General features: G+C 38.0%; 2 protein-coding genes across 2 annotated transcripts in view; one reads left to right on the top strand and one right to left on the bottom strand.

Annotated features, from left to right (window-relative positions):
- Positions 1–991: 991 nt before the first annotated feature.
- Positions 992–16,667, bottom strand: LOC125228045 (RNA polymerase I-specific transcription initiation factor RRN3). Its single transcript, XM_048132492.1, has 8 exons — positions 16,245–16,667; positions 15,555–15,654; positions 14,841–14,993; positions 9,000–9,215; positions 8,271–8,459; positions 5,953–6,125; positions 3,679–3,907; positions 992–2,170 (listed from the first exon to the last, which is right to left on the bottom strand). Exons 1-8 carry the CDS (start codon positions 16,651–16,653, stop codon positions 1,966–1,968), a joined length of 1,674 nt encoding a protein of 557 aa, XP_047988449.1. The 5' UTR covers positions 16,654–16,667; the 3' UTR covers positions 992–1,965.
- An 855-nt stretch (positions 16,668–17,522) lies between these two features.
- LOC125227935 (guanine nucleotide-binding protein subunit alpha homolog) overlaps positions 17,523–20,138 on the top strand; it is a 37,172-nt gene continuing 34,556 nt past the window's right edge. The window contains exon 1 of the mRNA XM_048132343.1: positions 17,523–18,182. Within this exon, the coding sequence (XP_047988300.1) occupies positions 17,682–18,182 (501 nt within the window). The 5' untranslated portion in view covers positions 17,523–17,681. The remainder of the gene's footprint in view (positions 18,183–20,138) is intronic.

The raw sequence follows: 20,138 nt of genomic DNA, 5'->3' as shown, positions 1-20,138 counted from the left end.
CCAAATACGTGCCAATAGATTTTTAACCCTATCACTTTTAATGGTTCAAATAACATCGGATTTTCTGAATATGACTCGTTTTTAATGTCATCTAAGGTAGATTAATATGAATGACGAGTATTTGCATTTTTGGGAAATCTTTGTGCAGCATGGGAAAGGGAACCGGTTAAAATTTGTCTAACCATGGATCACCATGATCTATTACTTAACTGATATCCAACTACAACAATGAAAAGGGTTCCCTTCATATTTTTCCGAAAACATTCGTATTTGTCATGCTAGTTCAGTCAATGTCAATACATCTTGTACTGAGATTCACTAAATGAGGAGGCACACGGCACACTCAAAGGTTATGACAGATGGCGCCACCCTATTAGTCCATAGCACAGATAAAGAATTGCATACGTGAGAGCGATAAGATGATATTTGTTTTCTCGCTCTCACAGTGACATGCCTAGACACTTGCACAGGCGCTGCCTGGCGGGATAAAATGTCAGTGTGCCTCCTCATTAGAGCATGACACGTTTACGTTTCCGTAACAATACCACACCTCGGACACTGGCGATCAAATATATGAAAGAGGCGCGTTCCTAGCACACAGTCTAAGCTCGTGTAGGTGAACGCGTACTATGCTTGTATGAGTGAAATATGACAGGTCGACTGGTCGCGTTTTTGACAGGCGGTAACTGTGAGGTAACCGAGAGGAGGTGGGCGGTACTTTCAGCGGGGAGCGGGAGTGGCCATACTGTACGATAGTACTCTTTATTATACTGTGACAATACGAAGGCAAATCTTTTCGCACTACATCTGTATCTATCTAGTTCTAACATATTGTGAACATTAAGTAAAGTCTGATATTAATATTTTTGTATTAAGTTTAATTTAGTAGTTATTTGCTAGTGTTTTAGCCTTACGTGTTCGTGTTTTTGTTGAATGTTCAATATAAAATTAACCCCATATTACGACTTTTATTGAAACTTCAAATTTATAATAAATACATTTATTTTTCAGTTAAAACTAAATAACTAGCCTTTACAAATATAGTTTAACACTGTCGTTAAACTATTTTATATCAATAAGTAATTTCAAGTATTATTACAAGCACAGAATAGTTAGGTTAACTTTTGAAATTTGAAGACTGGTATAAAATCTACTAGTCTTAATAACGACATTTTCTAATATTTAAATAATTTCAGTAAGCAATACGTGCTCATGCCCTTGACATAAGAGTATCATTTCAAATCAAATCAAAGCCATATGCTTAGGAAAAAGTTTATTAACAATTTCGATAATAATTAGGGAACGGGCACTGGAAGTGTGGCGTTTATAGGTACACACCACTTTGTTGAAAAAGTAGGTACCTTTTGCTTGCAAACGTCACAAGAAAAACAGAGAATGTGCTTATAGGCGGGTCTAAATGTACAAAGCTTAATAAGCACATTTTCTGTTATTTGGCCTAACAATATAACATGAAAAATTTACAACCTTCAAAGATATTATAATTTACTAACAGAGGCCTCAATTAGTTTAAATAAAAAACTTATTTATTATGGATAAAAAAAGTGTGCTACTTAAATAAATATTTAATTTGCGAACCTGTAAAATAACTGGTTTCCATAACTATGGAAGAATAATAATAAAAGAAATATGTTAAAAAAAATCATATTGCAGTAATACAGCAAAACGACTATTCTTATACGCAATAAGATTCACAAATAGTCAACTTAAATATGATACTTGTTATCATTTTTGTCTCCCAAACACTTGAGTGACTTTTGGTTTCGTTTTAACAAAGCAATTTATAGTATATAAATTCGTATAACTTTCACTGGTTCTGAAGCACTGATAAGATAACTGAATGATATTAGCTAGCTAGTCTTTGCCAAGTACTGACAATCATTGTCTACTAGTTTCCAAATGGAGTGAACTTTAATATTTGAAGAACTAATAATATTAAAGTTAAATTCACATAACACTTTCACTCGTCCTAAATCCAGGTGATATACAGTTCGACAGTGAGCTGGCTAGTTTCTGCGAAGGGCTGGCAGTCATCAGGAAATCGTCATCTTCCTCTAGTTTGCGTTTCATGCCGGAGTACTGGGTTTCATCTTCATTCTCTCTGCCCCAGTCTTTGTATTCGACGCAGAGGGGCCAGATCATTTTACCGGATCTGGAAAGGAATCAATAATATAGGTACCTAATGCAGGGAAAGTAATAATCCATACTAACATTATAAATGGGAAAGTGTGTGTCTGTTTGTCCGTCTTTCACGGCAAAACGATGCGCAGAATTAACGTGATTTTTAAGTGGAGATAATAAGCCAGTTTCCTACTAGTCAAATCAGCTTCTTTTTAAGAACTGTCAAAACGATTTGCTAATATGGAATTACTATGAAATACTGAGGAGTGACGTCACGGTCAATACATTTACTTTTTATCTTTCTGCTTGACTAATTAAATATAAATTATGTTTAAAAGTAACTACTGTCCATATTTATCTTTTAATTATGTGGTGCTTTATTTCGTGCACTGCATAAAATATTTTTCCCCTCACTAGCTCGGAAACACGTGTTTTGTCCTTTAATACCAGCGGGTAAAAACGCATTGTATCCACTAGTGGGTAAAGTAATTTGACCTTGAATAAAGTCAAATTAACTGCTTTAAAATTGATAAAAGTAGGTGAATCTAGTAATAAAGATAATTTACCACCTGTGGAACTACTGGAACCAGTGATAAACGCATTTTTTGCGTTGTAGTTTCCTCGCTATAGTGAGGGGAAAAGTTTTGTGTTACACTCGGGTGCAATAGTACATTACTACAGAGGCCGGGACAAAGGGGGTTGCCGGCCGAAGACATATAGGCTTTTCTCAAACATGGTATGAAATAAATAAAGTCTACTGAAAATAGTAACTTTGGATGGCTGTATCTCCTAAACGGTGCGTCGTAGCGCAAAAATAATCGAATTTTCGTTCCCCTATGATACCCCGTATACGCTTATAAAACAACAAAAAGTTAAAAAAAAAACGAAAAAAATTTTTTTTGTATGAAAACGCACCCAAAATCAAATATTGTCTAGGGCCTTGCAGTCGGCACGTCTATAAAGCCCCTTATAGTTTTTTTTTTAATTGGCTAAATACCTGGATGTTATGTCACAATTATCTGTGTTTGGAAATTAAAAAAGAGGACTTTGCCGGCCTTGGCCTGCAAGGTTTGTATGAAATTCCATTATCTATCAATCGTCCTAGCCGCACCTGCAACGTCATACTTCGCTGCCAATTATAAGGCACATAACATCAATATTTCATACCATGTTTGAGAAAATGTATTTTACTTCTCGTGTGTTAAAAAACTCGCAAGTTCAGGATTCTATAGTTGAACCACGAGCGAAGCGAGAATCCTTTCACTTGCTCGTTTTTCAATTACACACTCTGCGTTAAAATACAACTTTGCCCCCTTGTATAACAAATAACTATTATTTGAAGTATAGGAAACTAAACTAGCCTATTGAAAGGATGGAAAGTGACGCGATATCGTAAACGATCGATCGCCTCGTATGTAGCTGGCGCTTTTGATACGACCGATGGTTCACGATATCTGTCCGATCGGTCGAAGCGATGAATCGTACCGTGAATGTAGGGCTTTAGGCCAGCTTCTTAGGAATATTGTATACAATACTTACACAGGCAGCATATATGGATCATAAGGGAACCAGTCATCATACTGCTGGACATTAGTGGCATGCAGCGTCACTCTACTGTTCTTCTCTATGATAGCCTGACAGTAGACTACTTGGTGAGATCTGGTGACGGAAGCGAAGCCCCGGATCACTTGAGGGGGGCAGGTGCGAAGCGGATTCAGGTTGCAGGTTACTAGACGAGGCAGGTTTAGCGATTCTACGAAGTTTACGTCTGAAAAGAAAAGATATTTTAGTGATTTTGTAAAAGATGTTGTAGGTTTATCCTGAAATTCCTGAATGACACGCCTATAGAGTACGGGGCGATGGGGCTGTAACAGCGCGCGTCTTATAATATTTTTGGTGGCTGAAGGGTAGATATATTGATTTTAGGAAATGTTACTTAATGTAATCAAGTACGCTGACATAATATTTACAGTCATGAGCCGCTATTGTTGAGCCCTTTAGGTCCATTTGAACTTTTTAACAACTAAAGCTGCATCCCGGCAAAAAAGAGTATCAAAATGATAGGGGCACAACTGTCTATGTAAATTGTTTTGCCTTTGTTAACCGACTTCAAAAAAGGAGGAGGTTCTCAATTCGACTGAATGTTTTTTTTTTTTGTATGTATGTTACTCGATATCTCCGAGAATCGTGGACTGATTTTCAAATTTTTTTTTTGATCGAACGGGTATAACCCCGAGTTGGTCCCATTGGCTCCAAGTCAGGGTCTGATGATGGGATCTTGGAGAAATCGAGGGAACTCTTCAAATGTTATAGGCACATGTAATGTTTTTAGTGTATTTTTCAAAGGTACACCAGTATTTACGCCTGACGGTAGTAATTTTATGTGGCTGAGCTGATGATGGAAGGTCAACTCCTCAATGGTTAGGAGTTAAAGGATAATTCTTTCACTACTGTACATATATTCGGACTGATATATATAATATCACTAGGAACCACTAAAAATCAACAAATAAATTAACTTTTTAACAAAAAATAAAACCGCCTTCAAAAATAAGCGCGTTACAAAACACGGAGAAACTAAAAAGCAAAAAATAATAAACCTTTGAATTCAGATTTCTTATCGTATTGCAATAATCTAAACATCCAAATTATAAACAAATCAATTATTTTTGGAGTCGGTACCAGCCTGTGTATGGTTGGGTGGGGCAAACAGGCAATAGCAAGGCGACGAACAGGTCTGGTACCGACCACAAAAATAATTGATTTGTTTATAATTTGGATGTTTAGATTATTGCAATACGATAAGAAATCCGAATTCAAAGGTTTATTATTTTTTGCTTTTTAGTTTCTCCGAATTCAAAGGTTTATTATTTTTTGCTTTTTAGTTTCTCCGTGTTTTGTAACGCGCTTATTTTTGAAGGCGGTTTTATTTTTTGTTAAAAAGTTAATTTATTTTGAATGAGAACAGTTAAGTGTTGCAATGAAAGAAAATTTTGTTTCAATTCTACTCTTATTTGCCAAGCCGTATGCTCAGTTTGTGTCGGTTTTTATCGTTCCGTAGTCAACTAGGAACCCTTATAGTTTCGCCATGTCTGTCTGTCCGTCCATCCGTCCGCGGATAATCTCAGTAACCGTTAGCACTAGAAAGCTGAAATTTGGTACCAATATGTATATCAATCACGCCAACAAAGTGCAAAAATAATAAATGAAAAAAAAATATATATATTTATAAGGGTACCCCCCCTACATGTAAAGTGGGGGCTGATATGTTTTTTATTTCAACCCCAACGTGTGATATATTGTTGGATAGGTATTTAAAAATGAATAAGAGTTTACTAAGATCGTTTTTTGATAATATTAATATTTTCGGAAATAATCGCTCCTAAAGGAAAAAATTGTGCCGCCCCCCCCCCCTCTCTAACTTTTGAACCATATGTTTAAAAATTATGAAAAAAATCACAAAAGTAGAACTTTATAAAGACTTTCTAGGAAAATTGTTTTGAACTTGAGAGGTTCAGTAGTTTTTCAGAAAAATACGGAAAACTACGGAACCCTACACTGAGCGTGGCGCGACACGCTCTTGGCCGGTTTTCTTTAAAGTCCATAAGGTAGACTATCGCGTGGAATATATCTTATATTTGGCGCAAATATTAGCTACGAAAACTCCTGGAACGCAGTTGCCAAAAATTTGCTAGTGAATTAATAATTTTCAATATGTTAATTACCTACAGTTTAAATTGACTGGGACAGATCTGGAACAAGGCGCTTGAGGGGGTTAAGGGAACTTTCAACTTAATAGGTACAGGTACTTACTCTCTTTGCTAGCGAACAGATGATGATGTTTAAAGGCAACAAGGTAGAATATCGCATGGCAGATCGCGTGGAAGGCGCCGTGAACTTTCGTGTTGTCGTTTGAGGTGCTTTCTTGTGTCGCCGTGATGTATGAGTGGCACCATTCGGACATATTTTTTAAATAGTGGATCAGTCTGAAAGAATATTAATTACTTATCGTAGATAGGAAAATTAAAGATATATGTGTGTGCACGGGAAAACGTCCCACTTTGTCAATTGCTATAAAGCTGCTTTGTCAGTTTATTCATATAAAGCATAGGTTCCCAAACTTTTTTGGGCCACCGCCCACTTGGGTATCTAAACAAAATTTCAGCGCCCCCCTATCATAAAATAGCTGAAATAAACGATGTATTTAGTCATTACTTTCAAAAATCATACATTAGTCTCACCCAACAACAACACACAACCCAAAACGACTTAGAATATGTACTTAAGTACATGTAAAGCAGAACGAAATACATAGTTATATTCAACTCTTTGAGGATGCTTTTATTTTCGCTTAAAAATAAAACAAGTATACATGATTAAACACTATTTATTTATTTTTTGCACTATTGTCTTTATTGAAAATATGAAGTTATCTACTGAGTTTATTGAACAATCAAGATTTGAATGTGAAGGATGCGATTTTGTTAATTTATTTATATCTGGTTGAATTTTCGTTAAAAATAGCCGAAGGTCACCACGTTCAGTAATTTGCAGTTTGCTTCTTTTTTTTGTAAGCAATGTGAGAACGGCACTGAAACCTCGCTCAGCTAAATACGAAGATGGAAACGCGATTAGAAACTTCTGTGCTTTTTCCATAATCCAGGGTATAGTTGAGGTATTGATTTTTGGAGCCAGAACTCCTGGTATCCCATTTTAAATTTCATTTTAAGTTCTTCATTTGTTGTCAGTTCAATTAGTTCTTCTTCTAAGTTAGGTGACTCTGCTGTCTTCAACTGCAGACCTTCTGGCAGATCACGCACATGGGTAAAGTTTGGCTGGTGGGAGATAAAATAAAGCCATATTTCAAATATTCAACACTATACTGGCGACATTTTTTCTTAGCCTCCGACATTGTCGCAGCAAATAAAGTCCAACAATATAATTATGTATTCACATTTAACACCAACAAAAGTCGTTGTTCGAGTTCACTTGTAATCACAAAAACATTATTCAAAATGTTCAGTCGCTTTGTGGCAAAACTGGACAGTTAAACTTATTACTATAACCACCATTAACACTCCCGATAAATAACTTTATGCGCAGTAAAATTAATCTAGGATCCCCAACGATGAGCTCAACTAGAAAGACGTGGATTTACTGATTGCAAATAAAGCTGTGCACTACGCGGTCCATGTGTAACGGTCACCCAGATGGCTTCGAGTTCTCGCGCCGATAAGGAGAATAAGGACCCGACAAAAGATATTAGACAAAACAAAAACAAACCTAAGGTAATAAAACAATGTTTGCTACCGGCGAGCGCGGCTTATTGCATAATAATACAAATGCGCCGAGACAAACGACCAGATGGTGTTTAACAATAGGTTTTACAGTTATTATTTTAAGTTATTTTTTTTCCTCATATATGGGACCGCCCCCCTGTGAGGGACGAACGCCCCCCAATTGCTTTCGAGCCCTCTACCGCCCCCCTGGAACTCCTCAGCGCCCACTGGGGGGCGGTATGGACCACTTTGGGAACCACTGATATAAAGGTACAAGTCTCGCCTTAACTTCTCGTGTGCCGGAGCGTGGATCCGCGTTCGTAGGCATTGAACTCTAATTTTAAATTAATTAGAATTCAATATCTACGAGCGTGGATCCACGTTAGGTTAATGGTAACCGACAAAGTGGGACGTCTTAGTAAACACACTCACATATAATACAGTGTGAGTTTTTAAAAGGGCATTGCGATTTAGAGCGATAATACGGGAATTAGATAAGTCAGTATTTATTTTACAGTTTAATTGATTTCATCAGGAAACCGAAGGAAGGGAAATCGACAACCAGATTGGGCCTAATTTGCACGAATAAGGGGTCCCTCGCCCTTCTCCAGCTACCACAGATCTCAATGAATTTTAAACAATTTTTTTAATTGACACGGTCGTGTCATAATTTGTTGCCGTGACCAGGATTTATTTAGCTCATGATAGCGAAATTATTTTCCTCGATTTGAACTCATCGCTTAAATTAAGGATTTCACTTTTTAATGATTGGATCTTTTTGGCTCTAATTTGCTTTGCTTATGATCAGTTAGTCAAGAATAGGTCTCTTATAATGCGTATAAGGTCACCGACCTGGTGTTCGGCACTCGCACAGCTCTCGCCAGCAGCCCGGCGAGGTGCGCGGCGGCCCCGCGGCGGGTGGCGAGCGCGCCCGCGCCCGCGCCGCGCAGCCCCGCCGCCGCCGCCCACAGCCGCTCCAGCGCGCGGTCGGCGCAGGCCTGGCTGATCGATGTCGCGTACAGGAGGAGGAATTGGACGTGCCTGAAACGAGTCAAGTGAAAACGTGTGTAGGGCTGATTCAGAGGGGGGTCACGGAGTCCGGTTCCACCGTCCACCCATCCTGGGTCACAAAAATTGGTACTACAGTTTCGAGCGACTCTATACCTGTAGTTTTTATTTACATTTGACACCTTCATTATTCGAGAGATAAAGATAAATTATCCAGTTCAATATATGAACGTCACTCGTGACCGTATAGTTTTCCTTACTTGTTTTTAGAGGTATGGACCTCTAAAACCCTATCCACACCGCACCAGTCTTCCGGCACGCAATGTACCTGTCTTTTTATAATTGAGTTTGTCTTGTAATTTAGCCTTGTATATTTATTTTTCACATTTGTGAATTGGAATTAAAGAGATTGAATTGAATTGGAAGCACCGGAAGACCAGCGCTGGAAGTCACCAGCAATATGCTGAGGTGAGACCATTTCATGGCTTTTCATAGTCTATCTGTATGTCTCGAAAATTGTTTATTATCTGTGTGCCTACAAATAAACTATTATTCTATTCTAATTGCACTTACTTAATCCCATGTGTAGGCAGCACTATCCTCTCAAACACGTTACAGATTGTAACCAGCACCGGATCCCGCTCATCTTCTAACCACCGCAGCATTTCAAGCATGCAGTAATCTAATGTTGAGCATAATTCATCTTTCTCATCCATCTCCATATCAAACATGAGCTCTTGCTGCTTGTTCTTTGCTCGGTCTACTATGTTTGAGTCCATTTCTACCATTCTGAAATAAATAATACAGAATACTTACACTGGATGCCTTTCTAAATGTGGGAAGTGGGAATTTGCCATAAAATTAAGTCAAAAGAGGTTACTGCCAAGTCAGGAATAAATTTTATTCAATATTTAAAGGTAGGTATACAGCTCCCAGGTTATAAAAAGATATGGTCAATCATCCAAGTCTATGCACCAACAGAACAAGCCCGAAAGGAAGAAATCGAACTTTTTTACAACAAGTTGTCAGACTGTATATCCCAACATTCAAAAAATTTTATCATAGTAATGGGAGACTTCAACGCGCAAGTAGGAAGTCAACAGAAAGGAGAAGAACTTATTATTGGTAAATTTGGTCATGGCAAAAGGAGCCCAAATGGTCAGATATTTTTAGATTTCCTGGCGGAGCACAACCTATGCATCCTAAACACTATATTCAAGAAGAAGCCAGGAAAAAAATGGACATGGATCTCCCCAGGAGGCAGATATTTGGGCTCCCAAATGGTCAGATATTTTTAGATTTCCTGGCGGAGCACAACCTATGCATCCTAAACACTATATTCAAGAAGAAGCCAGGAAAAAAATGGACATGGATCTCCCCAGGAGGCAGATATAAGAACCAGATTGATTATATTACCACAAACTACAGAAAACCATTCACAAACACAGATGTTGTCCAAAACTTAAATTTCAACACCAACCATCGAATGGTAAGGAGCACCTTTACACTAGCGCCACCTAGAAAATCTAGAAAATCTGTCAGCAATAAAGCAATCAAAATAAACAAGGATATTATAAAGGAAACCATAGCAACCCTGTCCGAGATCAGTGTGCTGCATGACCCGGATGAGAACCCGTTGATATTGTACCAAAAGCTGGAGCAAAAGCTTGCTAATCCGAAGAATACCAAAAAGAAAAAGGAATACCTCAGCAATGAGTCAAAATCACTACTACAAGAGAGACGAAATCTTCTGTCCGACCCTGCTGGTAAACATGACAACAAGAAAATTGCCCAAATTAGTAAAGCAATCAATAGAAGCATTAGAAAAGATAGAAGAAACCTAAAATATAAAACCTTAGAAAAACACATCATCCAGACGGGCGGTATCAGAAGAGCCCTAAAAGAAATAAAAGAGGTCGACAAGGAATGGATACCGAGCATGAAACACAAAGGGAAAAACATTACCACAAAAAAACATGTCAGCGAGCAGCCCACATCTTTTTACTCAAAACTTTACTCCAAAGTGGAAGATGGGACTCAGTGCTACGAAGAAAACCCAGAAAATATGACACAAGAACCTGCTATTTTAAAAAGTGAAGTGGAGAAAGCTATACTCAGCCAAAAAACTGACAAAGCCCCCGGCCCCGACAGAATTGCAAACGAACTACTTAGAGGTACTGTCTATGAACTAAGCCCGATCCTAACAAACATTTTCAATAAAATATTAGTCACCTGTACTATTCCAAGTCAATGGACCAAATCACACATAATTCTCATACACAAAAAAGGGCCAAAGGATGACGTGGGGAACTACAGACCCATTAGCTTGATGTCTAATGTCTATAAAGTATTCGCAAAAGTGATTTTAGAAAGGATAAGCAAGCAACTGGACGAGCAACAACCTGTAGAGCAAGCAGGGTTCCGAAGGAATTATTCGACCTTAGACCACATTCACACTGTAAAACAAATTGTTGAAAAATATAAAGAATATAAAAAACATATATATATTGCGTTCATAGACTACAACAAGGCCTTCGATAGTCTAATCCATGATCGAATTTGGGATACCTTACAGCAACAAGGAATACCACAGGTCTACATAAATGTCCTAAGAAAGCTATATCATAACAGTAGCGCCAGAGTACAACTTGAAGCACTAGGAAATGAGTTTCCAGTACAGAAAGGAGTTAGACAAGGCGATCCTGTCTCACCAAAGATCTTCTCTGCTGTCCTAGAAAGCATTTTCCGTAACGTAAATTGGAAGAACAAAGGAATTAAAATAGATGGAAAATGGCTCAGTCATCTTAGATTTGCTGACGATTTAGTTTTGATGGAAGAATCACCCATAATACTGGAACAGATGGTCAGAGAACTATGTCAAGAAAGTAGTAAGGTTGGTCTTGTAATGAATAGTAGCAAAACTAAACTCCTAACTAATAAGGAACATGTAAGCATAATTGTCAACAGCGAACCGTTGGAATATGTGCAGGAGTACGTATATCTGGGCCAAATTATTTCATTTGATGACCATATGTCAAAGGAGGTTGAGAAAAGAATTACAAGTGGTTGGAAAAAATATTGGTCCCTAAAGTATATCATGAAGAACAAAGACTTTAGCATGACAATTAAACGTAAGGTATTTAACACCTGTATCCTCCCATGCTTAACGTATGGATGTGAAACATGGGCCCTCACAGAAGTACATAGAGCAAAACTCGCGTCATGCCAGCGTGCGATGGAGAGGAGCATTTTGGGACTCAGAAGAAGCGACAGAGTACGAAATATCGACATAAGAGAGAAGACCAAACTGACAGATATCCTGCAGAGAATAGATCAACTAAAATGGAAATGGACAGGTCATATGATGCGCTCGAAAGAAGGAAAATGGAGTAAAGAGATCACTAACTGGTACCCCAGAGGATACAGCCGTAAGAAAGGCCCACAGCTCTGTAGATGGGAAGATGAAATAAAACTAACAGCGGGACCATTCTGGAGAAGAGCAACCATGGACAGGACACACTGGAGGGATTTAGAGGAGGCCTTTGCCAGGAGGCAAACTGAGCTACGAGACTTAATTTAAAAACTAAAGAACAGATATAAAACCAAAAACAAAATACGAAACTTAACTTTAATGCCAACAGTGATAATTCAAACTTAATTTAAAACTCAGTAAGAAAGGCTATTTTAATTTTAATTTTAATTAATTTAAAGGTAGGTAAGGTGCGCAAATAGACTTCCACGACAAACTCCAACTAAAGCTCCAAGAGACAAATTGTGACCCTTTCGAGTCCGCCGGGTCAACTTGGTGTTCCTTCAAAACCACTGCCCTTGAAGCAGCTAAGCAAGCAGAAGCTACACACAAAACTGCACGACCTAAAGCCGACTGGATGAGCGCTGAAACCTGGAATAAAATCAAGGAAAGGAAAGTTTGCAAAGTAAATGGCTTGAACTCCGATCAGGATAGATCCAGATACTCAGAACTCCATAGAGAGATCCAGAGGCTTTGTAGGATAGACAGGAATGACTACATCAATAGAATATGCACCGACCTAGAAAAGGGCTTCACAGACAGCACACACGCGCGACTTGTTTCAAAAGGTTAAATTACTCGCAAGCGAATTCAAACCTAAGCAATGGACGATTGAAGACGAGAATGGTGCAACATTAATGGACAAACGTGCAGTCCTAGAAAGATGGAGGCAATACTGTCAGCAGTTTTATAGTGATACCAGGAATGGAGATACTGATCCATTGGATTACGTAGATAGGGAACCTGACATTCTTCTGAGTGAAGTGGAATCAGCTATTCAGACGCTGAAGCTCAATGCTTGCGGTAGTGATGGCATAACTGCACAGATGCTAAAAAGTATAGGAGTTGAGGGGCGCAAATTTATGCACAAAATCTGTGAAAAGGTCTGGAGAACAGGTGTATGGCCGGAAGACTGGACCGAATCCACAGTAGTGCCCCTGCACAAGAAGGGTTCTACTCGCAAATGCGAAAACTACCGCACCATATCGCTCATATCCCATGCTAGTAAAGTCTTCTTACGAATCCTGAACAAGCGACTAGATAACTACATTGCCAAACAAATACCACGAGAACAGGCGGGATTTGTGAGAGGTCGAGGTACTCGCGAGCAAATACTCAATGTGAGGCAGTTAATAGAGAAATGCAGAGGGCACGACGTCTATATGGCTATGTGCTTTATTGACTACGCAAAGGCTTTCGATTGCATCAACTGGAGTAAAATGCTCGGCGTAATGGGCGAAATGGGGATACCGCAACACCTAATCTTTCTTGTGCAAAACTTGTACTTAAGTAGCGTGTCTAGAGTGCGAATAGAGGACACTGTGTCACAACCCTTCAAAGCTGAACGAGGAGTGCGGCAAGGCTGCATCTTGTCGCCGCAGCTGTTCAATCTCATCGGTGAACATATAATGAGAAGAGTTTTGGAGGGCTGGGAAGGTGGCATCCAGATTGGTGGGCATAAAATCAATAACCTTCGTTTTGCTGATGACACGACCATAATAGGTGCCTCTGAAAAAGAACTTGCAGTCCTGCTGAGGAGGATTGAGCTGGTCAGTAAGGAGTATGGACTTGAGATAAACAGAAGTAAAACGAAGTTGATGTTTGTCGACCGCCCCGGCAAAACGCAAAGAACCAACGAGTTGCACGATCTGGAAGTGGTACACAGGTTTGTTTACTTGGGATCCCAAATAAGCGACGATGGTGAGTGCGACCAAGAGGTGGTCAGAAGAGCACAGATGGGCAAAGCTGCGGTAAAACGACTCGAGAAGATATGGGAGAATAGAAGCATCAACCGCAAAACAAAGATCAGACTTATGCGGACCCTAGTTTTCTCGATCTTTTTATACGCGTCCGAAACCTGGACCATTAAAGTAACAACCCGCCGCAGAATAGATGCGTTCGAGATGTGGTGCTGGCGAAGAATGCTCCGGATCTCATGGACTGAACGCCGTACAAACGTCTCTATTCTTGAGGAACTCGGCATCAAAACGCGACTCTCCACTATTTGCACCCAACGTGTGCTGGGTTTCTTCGGCCATCTGAGCAGGACCGCACCAGATAGTCTAGAGAAGCTCAGAATCACGGGACGCATGGCAAGGAAGCGAAGAAGTGGAAGCATGGGCACGCGTTGGGCAGACAGAATAACGTCTGTGACAAAGACCACTTTGCAGGCTAGCATGCACCGGGCCCAGGATCGAGTGGCGTGGAGACAACTGGTGAAGAGCATCCACATTCGTCACGTCCCTCAGTCATGAGGATACGACAAAGAAGAAGAAGGTAGGCATTTATTTGTGATGAGCACAGATATTTGTTCCTGAGTCATGGACGTTTTCTATGTATATATGTATGTATTTATCTATTTAAGTATGTATATCATCGCTTAGCACCCATAGCTTAGCTTTGCTTAGTTTGGGGCTAAGTGGATCTGTGTAAGGTGTCCCCAATATTTTTTTTTTATCAAACTGTAATAAAAGATCTTAGCCAAATATTAGCAGCTTTACTAAATATACTCGTTTCATGCGTAATGCTGATGTATAAGAGAGGTTTTTACCTCAGCATAACATTTAAAATTGATCTGGAACACAACTATTTGCAAAACATGAAAGAGTAAAAAAAAGATTAATCTCATTAAATGATACGAGATATTTGGCTCTATTCAACAATAAAATAAATCTTAAATAATGAAATAAAACTATGGAAACGGATTAAATCGCGTATAAATATACATAGTTTTTTTTCATGAGTAACTATCGCGGTAAACGAAGACAATATTAAATCTTAAACAAGTCAAAAAGTGTGTAACATTACCATGTCAATCTCATTAGTCATTCATTATTGTACAACACTTTTTAATTAAAATAGTACAAAAGATCTTTGGTTCTTACCTAATAATAATAGCTGTCATAATGTGTTCCCTGAGAGACGGAAGGTACTTGGTCATCCAGATCAGGTTGTGTATGAACGCCCTGTTGGGGTAACACCCAGCTTTGTAGTACGGGAATTGTTCTATCACTATCTGCATTAGTAAGTCACTAGTCCTGAAAGAAAAGAGTTACAGAACATTTTTATTATTATTTTATTTATTTATCAATCAGGCAGGCAGTGTATCCAACTATTTCTAGTTACTACTAGTTCTTCAAATTCGTTTTACATTTATAGGCAAATGGTTGAACATAGGATCAATATTTAATCAAGAACACTGAGACACTTGAGACAGCAGATATCATGAGTTACATTCATCATTGTGTGTCTTATGGTAAATTGTCTGATATTAAATCAAACTTCACAGAAAATAAGACATATATGCATAAGTTGATAATGTTATAGCATTTTCTTCAAAGTTCAGTAGGCCTCTGCCTATAAAATGGTTGCGCTTGTTTTTAAATTAAAATTGCAACCCTATTTATAGCTTAGACATTTGCTCTCTTAAAGTAAGGGTCATTTTTAAGGCTCAAGTGATTTTGCCAGCCTCACTAGACTGGTGCAAGTGTCATTTTAAATGTCGAAACTTCTATGGAACTATGATGCCTATGTTTGGTGAGAATCTATGAATATTTAATATTGTGTAATAAATAATTGTTATTAGTATTTGTACTTACATTGGCATAATTGCAACTATTTGTGCAATAAGGGAGTGTATGTTGGCCCATAATTTCACAGTCTCAGCAGGCGGGTGCTCCTCCCAATCTTCACCAGGTGCTGAAATACATGAATAAACCTTTAGCACAACAAGAAAACTTCAATATGGATTGCTCTTGATAAAATATATTTTTAAATAAGAGGCCTATGCTCAGCAGTGGGCGATAAAGGGCTGATATGATGATGATTTTTAAATAATTTAAGGAGTGTATCATTTTATGAGTAAAAAGAATCTAAACAAGAACAACTGAAGAGAGAACACCAAAAGAAAAACTATACAAACAAAATATCCACATATTTTAGCTTTAATGTGATTAGTTCAAAAACAATAACAAAGTTTCATGATGGCTATATTTGTTTATTACAAATTCTATTTGTAAGTATGGAATTGACTCTAGATTAATGTAAATATAGTTATAAGTTTTGAAAATATAGTTGTAAGGTCATTAAATTTGTATATCTGTAATAGGCTGAAAGTGGAGGTACTTTTATAGAATAAGATCTTTTATGTACTTACACCCATTTTTTTGACAAATAAATATTTCATATTTCATATTAAGAGAATTGCTGGCATTTGTAACGAAAATATTGTATATCATTAAATTAAATGTATAAAAATATAGCTAAATGCTAAATCTAATAGTAATCACCTTTAAATTGCGCAACTAAGTTAGCAAGCACCATCGGGCAGTGGTAAGTGTGTGCAGTCACCAGATTCAGTACAAAACGGCCAAACATCTCCACCATCTCCTCACTCCGGCCCGACCACTGCACTTTACACACCAGCTCCACAAACTGCTTAAACTCGTGCCCTAAGAAGATCAGGCACGTCAAGCAATCCTCTATTAAGATCTTATAGTTATCGTCATTTAGAGGGTATTCTCTAAGCACTTTAACTAGTTCTCTATAAGGGACGATGTTTCTATCCTTTATATAGTGTAGGAGAATCTTCTCGACTTGCCGCGGCTTCAGTCTAAAGTTGAGGCGTGCGGCGGCTTCTTGCCGGTCGATGGTCTTACGCATCAATGATGCAATGCTCTTCTCAGCTGTGACTGCCATCTTTGTTTATTTTATTTTTTTAAATCAGAAGAGACCGATTTTAAAAAAGCTACTATTTCCGGTTGCCGCAGCAGTTCCGCCTTCTTGTGGTTCAGCACGTCTCTCAATATGTTGGTGGACTCCTCGAGGAATGGTGGCGGGTGGTCGTGCTCGTAACTAGTACTCGGTTTGCTGTAACTGAGCCCCGCTTCAGCGACGTCCGAACTCTTCTTGTCTTTCAGATACGTTTGCAATCTTTCTAATAGTAATACCTTATTTTCACCTTCTCTTTTTTCGGAACTATAACCTTCTTTGGACATTTCTTGACTAAAAATCTCACATCTTAACACGGCCTGTGAGGTGATCACAAACAAGTACTTATAGAGGTTTTCACGAATAAAATAGTAACAAACCTGATGGTTAATTAACTTTTAAATACAATTTATAACTAAGACTAAAAATAAATTGAAGATTAGACTACAACTTTACACGTGCGAACATGCACTTTTCGACGTCACACGGATCTGACGGATCATTGCGCGGATTGGTGGGAATTGTGAAAGGATGAATGAATCGAACGAATGAATGGAAGTAAATGACAGTAATGACAGTTCAATTCAGTTTGAGTAGCCCTTAAATCCAATTATTTGTCTTTGGTTTACAAATACTCTGTCGCAAAATAAACCTAATTTATTATAAATTATATGATAAGCTTAGAAGTAAACAAAACTCCTTTTTTATTACTCCACAAAATTTTAGTTTTTTGGAAATAAGAAATATGTACTTTGCAGTTTTAGTTTTACTACGTAATCATGTTAGGTGTGCTAAAACGTCAATCAAAACTTGTCTATGATGCAGGCCAAGTTTTCTCTTGAGTTTGGGAGGGGTGATTACTGGAATGCGTGTATATTTCTGAATTGAGTTTTAAAAAATATTTATCAGTGCATACGTAGTGCTATTACGATAATATGTGTACAATGAACCGTTTAAGATGTGTTTAACATCACGTGCTTAGTTTCACTTTCTATGGGCGTAGATAATCATGCAAAATGGCCAACGATTTGTGGTCATGTACCTGTTGTACGGAGGCGCTGACTTGCTGGCTGCGGCTGAAGCTGTCTCCAGAGGAGATCGAGCAGCGCTACAGGAGCAAAGAGATCGACCGGATATTAGAGAAGGACAAGCAGACGCTGCGACGGCAGGTGAAGCTGCTGCTGCTCGGCGCGGGTGAAAGCGGGAAGTCCACATTCCTCAAACAGATGAGGATCATACACAAAGTGAAGTTCGAGCCTGAGTTGGTACGGGAGTACCAGCATGTGATATATCAGAATATAGTGAAAGGAATACAAGTGCTAGTTGACGCGAGGGACAAATTGGCGATACCGTGGGAGAATCCTAGAAATTTGGACGTGGGACAGCAGGCGTTGCACTTTAACAGCACGCAGACGCTGGACAGCCGGCTGTTCATGCACTACGCGCCGCACATACACTCCCTGTGGCTCGACAGGGCCATCAAGAGGGCCTATGACAGGCGGAGAGAGTTCCAACTGGTAAGTAAACATCCTTTGTTTATTTTGTAGTGACTAATCTTAGTGGTCCCATTAATCTTATTGCATAATTGATATTCATATATGCAGGTAGGCTATGATACTTAGCAGTCAACACATTGTGATTAAAAAAAAATCATGACATAAACAAAGACAGTGTTGAGAATAATAATAATGTGGTCTTTCCTGAATGTTAATGTGGACAATGTAGTTTCTTGCCAATATAATTGTGTCAGGGTTTATTTATTTACATTTTATTAGGGAGTGAAAACACTTGTTTACACACTTTTTAAATTTTGAGGTGAGGATAAACAACTGGGTGTAATCATTTGTATTTGTTTTAAATAAATTGTTAGTACTGGTTGCTTTTGTAATGATGAATTAAATAGGCATATAAAATATTCATTGTTGTTGCAGGTTGAATTTTCCTTTATATGTTCTTATTATATTGTATGTATCCTGAATAACATATGGAAACAAAATAAACATGAGTTATTGTATCAGTTGTTTATTTAGTTCAGCTGTGTTCTTAATAATTATGTCGTAGGTTTCTTGCAAATTTATGCTTATAGTATTTCCATTGCTTAAATAATTAAGCAAATAATATGATGATTTTTTTTAAATTACTAACTTTGTCAATGCCATTTTGCAGTTGTAAAATAAAATTTCTAGCACAAAATTACAGGTAATAACAAACCTAATAGGTAAAATACTAGTATGTATACAAGGAAAAAAATACAAATGGGTAATATAAAACTGCATGCTATGCCTACCTGAATAAATATGTTTTGTTTTGTTTTAACTTGATTAAATTTGAAAAAGACATAATGCTATGAACATTGAAATGCAAAAGACAATTGAGCAATCAATATTATCAAATAAGCTCATAAAGAAAAGTTATCTAAACCATTTTCTATATCTTTATTACATAAATAATGGATTTCAACATACCAAACCACATGGATTTGTTGTTGTTTCTACTGTGTCTAGTTATATTGATCTATACCATTACCTCGTTTGTGCTAATATGTATTTACAGATTAGGTAATACAATAACTTTGTATTCATTGGGCAGTCTGGGAAATAAATTACAATAAAAACAGAAAATTGATAATTGCAATAACAGCTGGATATTGCCTAAAGCTGACCAGTCAACCCAGACAGGCAAGCACAATTGCATGACAAAAGCCAACCTTTTTGCACTATTTAACGATTTGTAAGTTGGATAGCGATGCATTAAGAGGGCATTCAACGAAAACGTCGTAATAATGTAAAATTGATAGTTTTAGTCGGCAAAATGCTACACTTTCCGTCATCTAAAAGACTTATTAAGTTCAGGATTCGATTAGGACATCTTCTTAACTTACATGTTGTGAGACTGGATTTTTAAAAACTAACTCACTTAATTAATTATGATTTTTTTTCTGGTGCATGTTTAGGAAAACCCGCGAAAAGTGCTGACTTAGTCCGTCTAATTTGTAAAATTTGGATAGTTTTGAATGCTTCAAGTGGTAAATTTGTATTATGTATATCCTGTACTACAATCTTCTGAGACTACTTCTTTGTTATAAGGCTTTAGAATAGAGTAAATGAGGATATGATGAATCCAATTTGTTTCAGAAATCACCTCAGAATAACTGTCAATTTCTTCGAAAACTTACGTGTTTTTGAAGTAGTTTTAATATAAAAATAATCTGCAACGCTTACTCAAACAGATTTTATGCAAAAGTTTTCTATTAATTGCAATTTAATATTTTTGACGATTTTTTAAAAATGCCTCCTTATTACCGGTTACGCGCGCTTGCGATGTCAGTACCGCGGCAGAGCTTGTAGAGGCAGGACGTATGTTAGTCCGCTCCGCACGCGGCTCGACGATCGCGAAGTTTTTTTGTCATTGTGTGCGGCACCCGCCGTGTCCAAAACCGCACTTGTGTGCGTGTTTGGCTGTACTGTTGCATG

This window comes from Leguminivora glycinivorella, chromosome 7 (genome assembly GCF_023078275.1).
Source record: "Leguminivora glycinivorella isolate SPB_JAAS2020 chromosome 7, LegGlyc_1.1, whole genome shotgun sequence".
Lineage (NCBI taxonomy): Eukaryota > Metazoa > Arthropoda > Insecta > Lepidoptera > Tortricidae > Leguminivora > Leguminivora glycinivorella.
Note: the sequence above shows the minus strand (reverse complement) of the source record. Positions and strands in the feature narration are given on the sequence as shown.

Excerpts from the sequence above, each read along its gene's own strand:
- LOC125228045 (XM_048132492.1), bottom strand. The coding sequence starts at position 16,653 with ATGGCAGTCACAGCTGAGAAGAGCATTGCATCATTGATGCGTAAGACC. Across the intron at positions 15,655-16,244 it reads CTTAGTTGCGCAATTTAAAG|CACCTGGTGAAGATTGGGAG; the intron begins GTGATTACTATT and ends CATGTATTTCAG. Across the intron at positions 3,908-5,952 it reads TCTGTTCGCTAGCAAAGAGA|ACGTAAACTTCGTAGAATCG; the intron begins GTAAGTACCTGT and ends TTTTCTTTTCAG.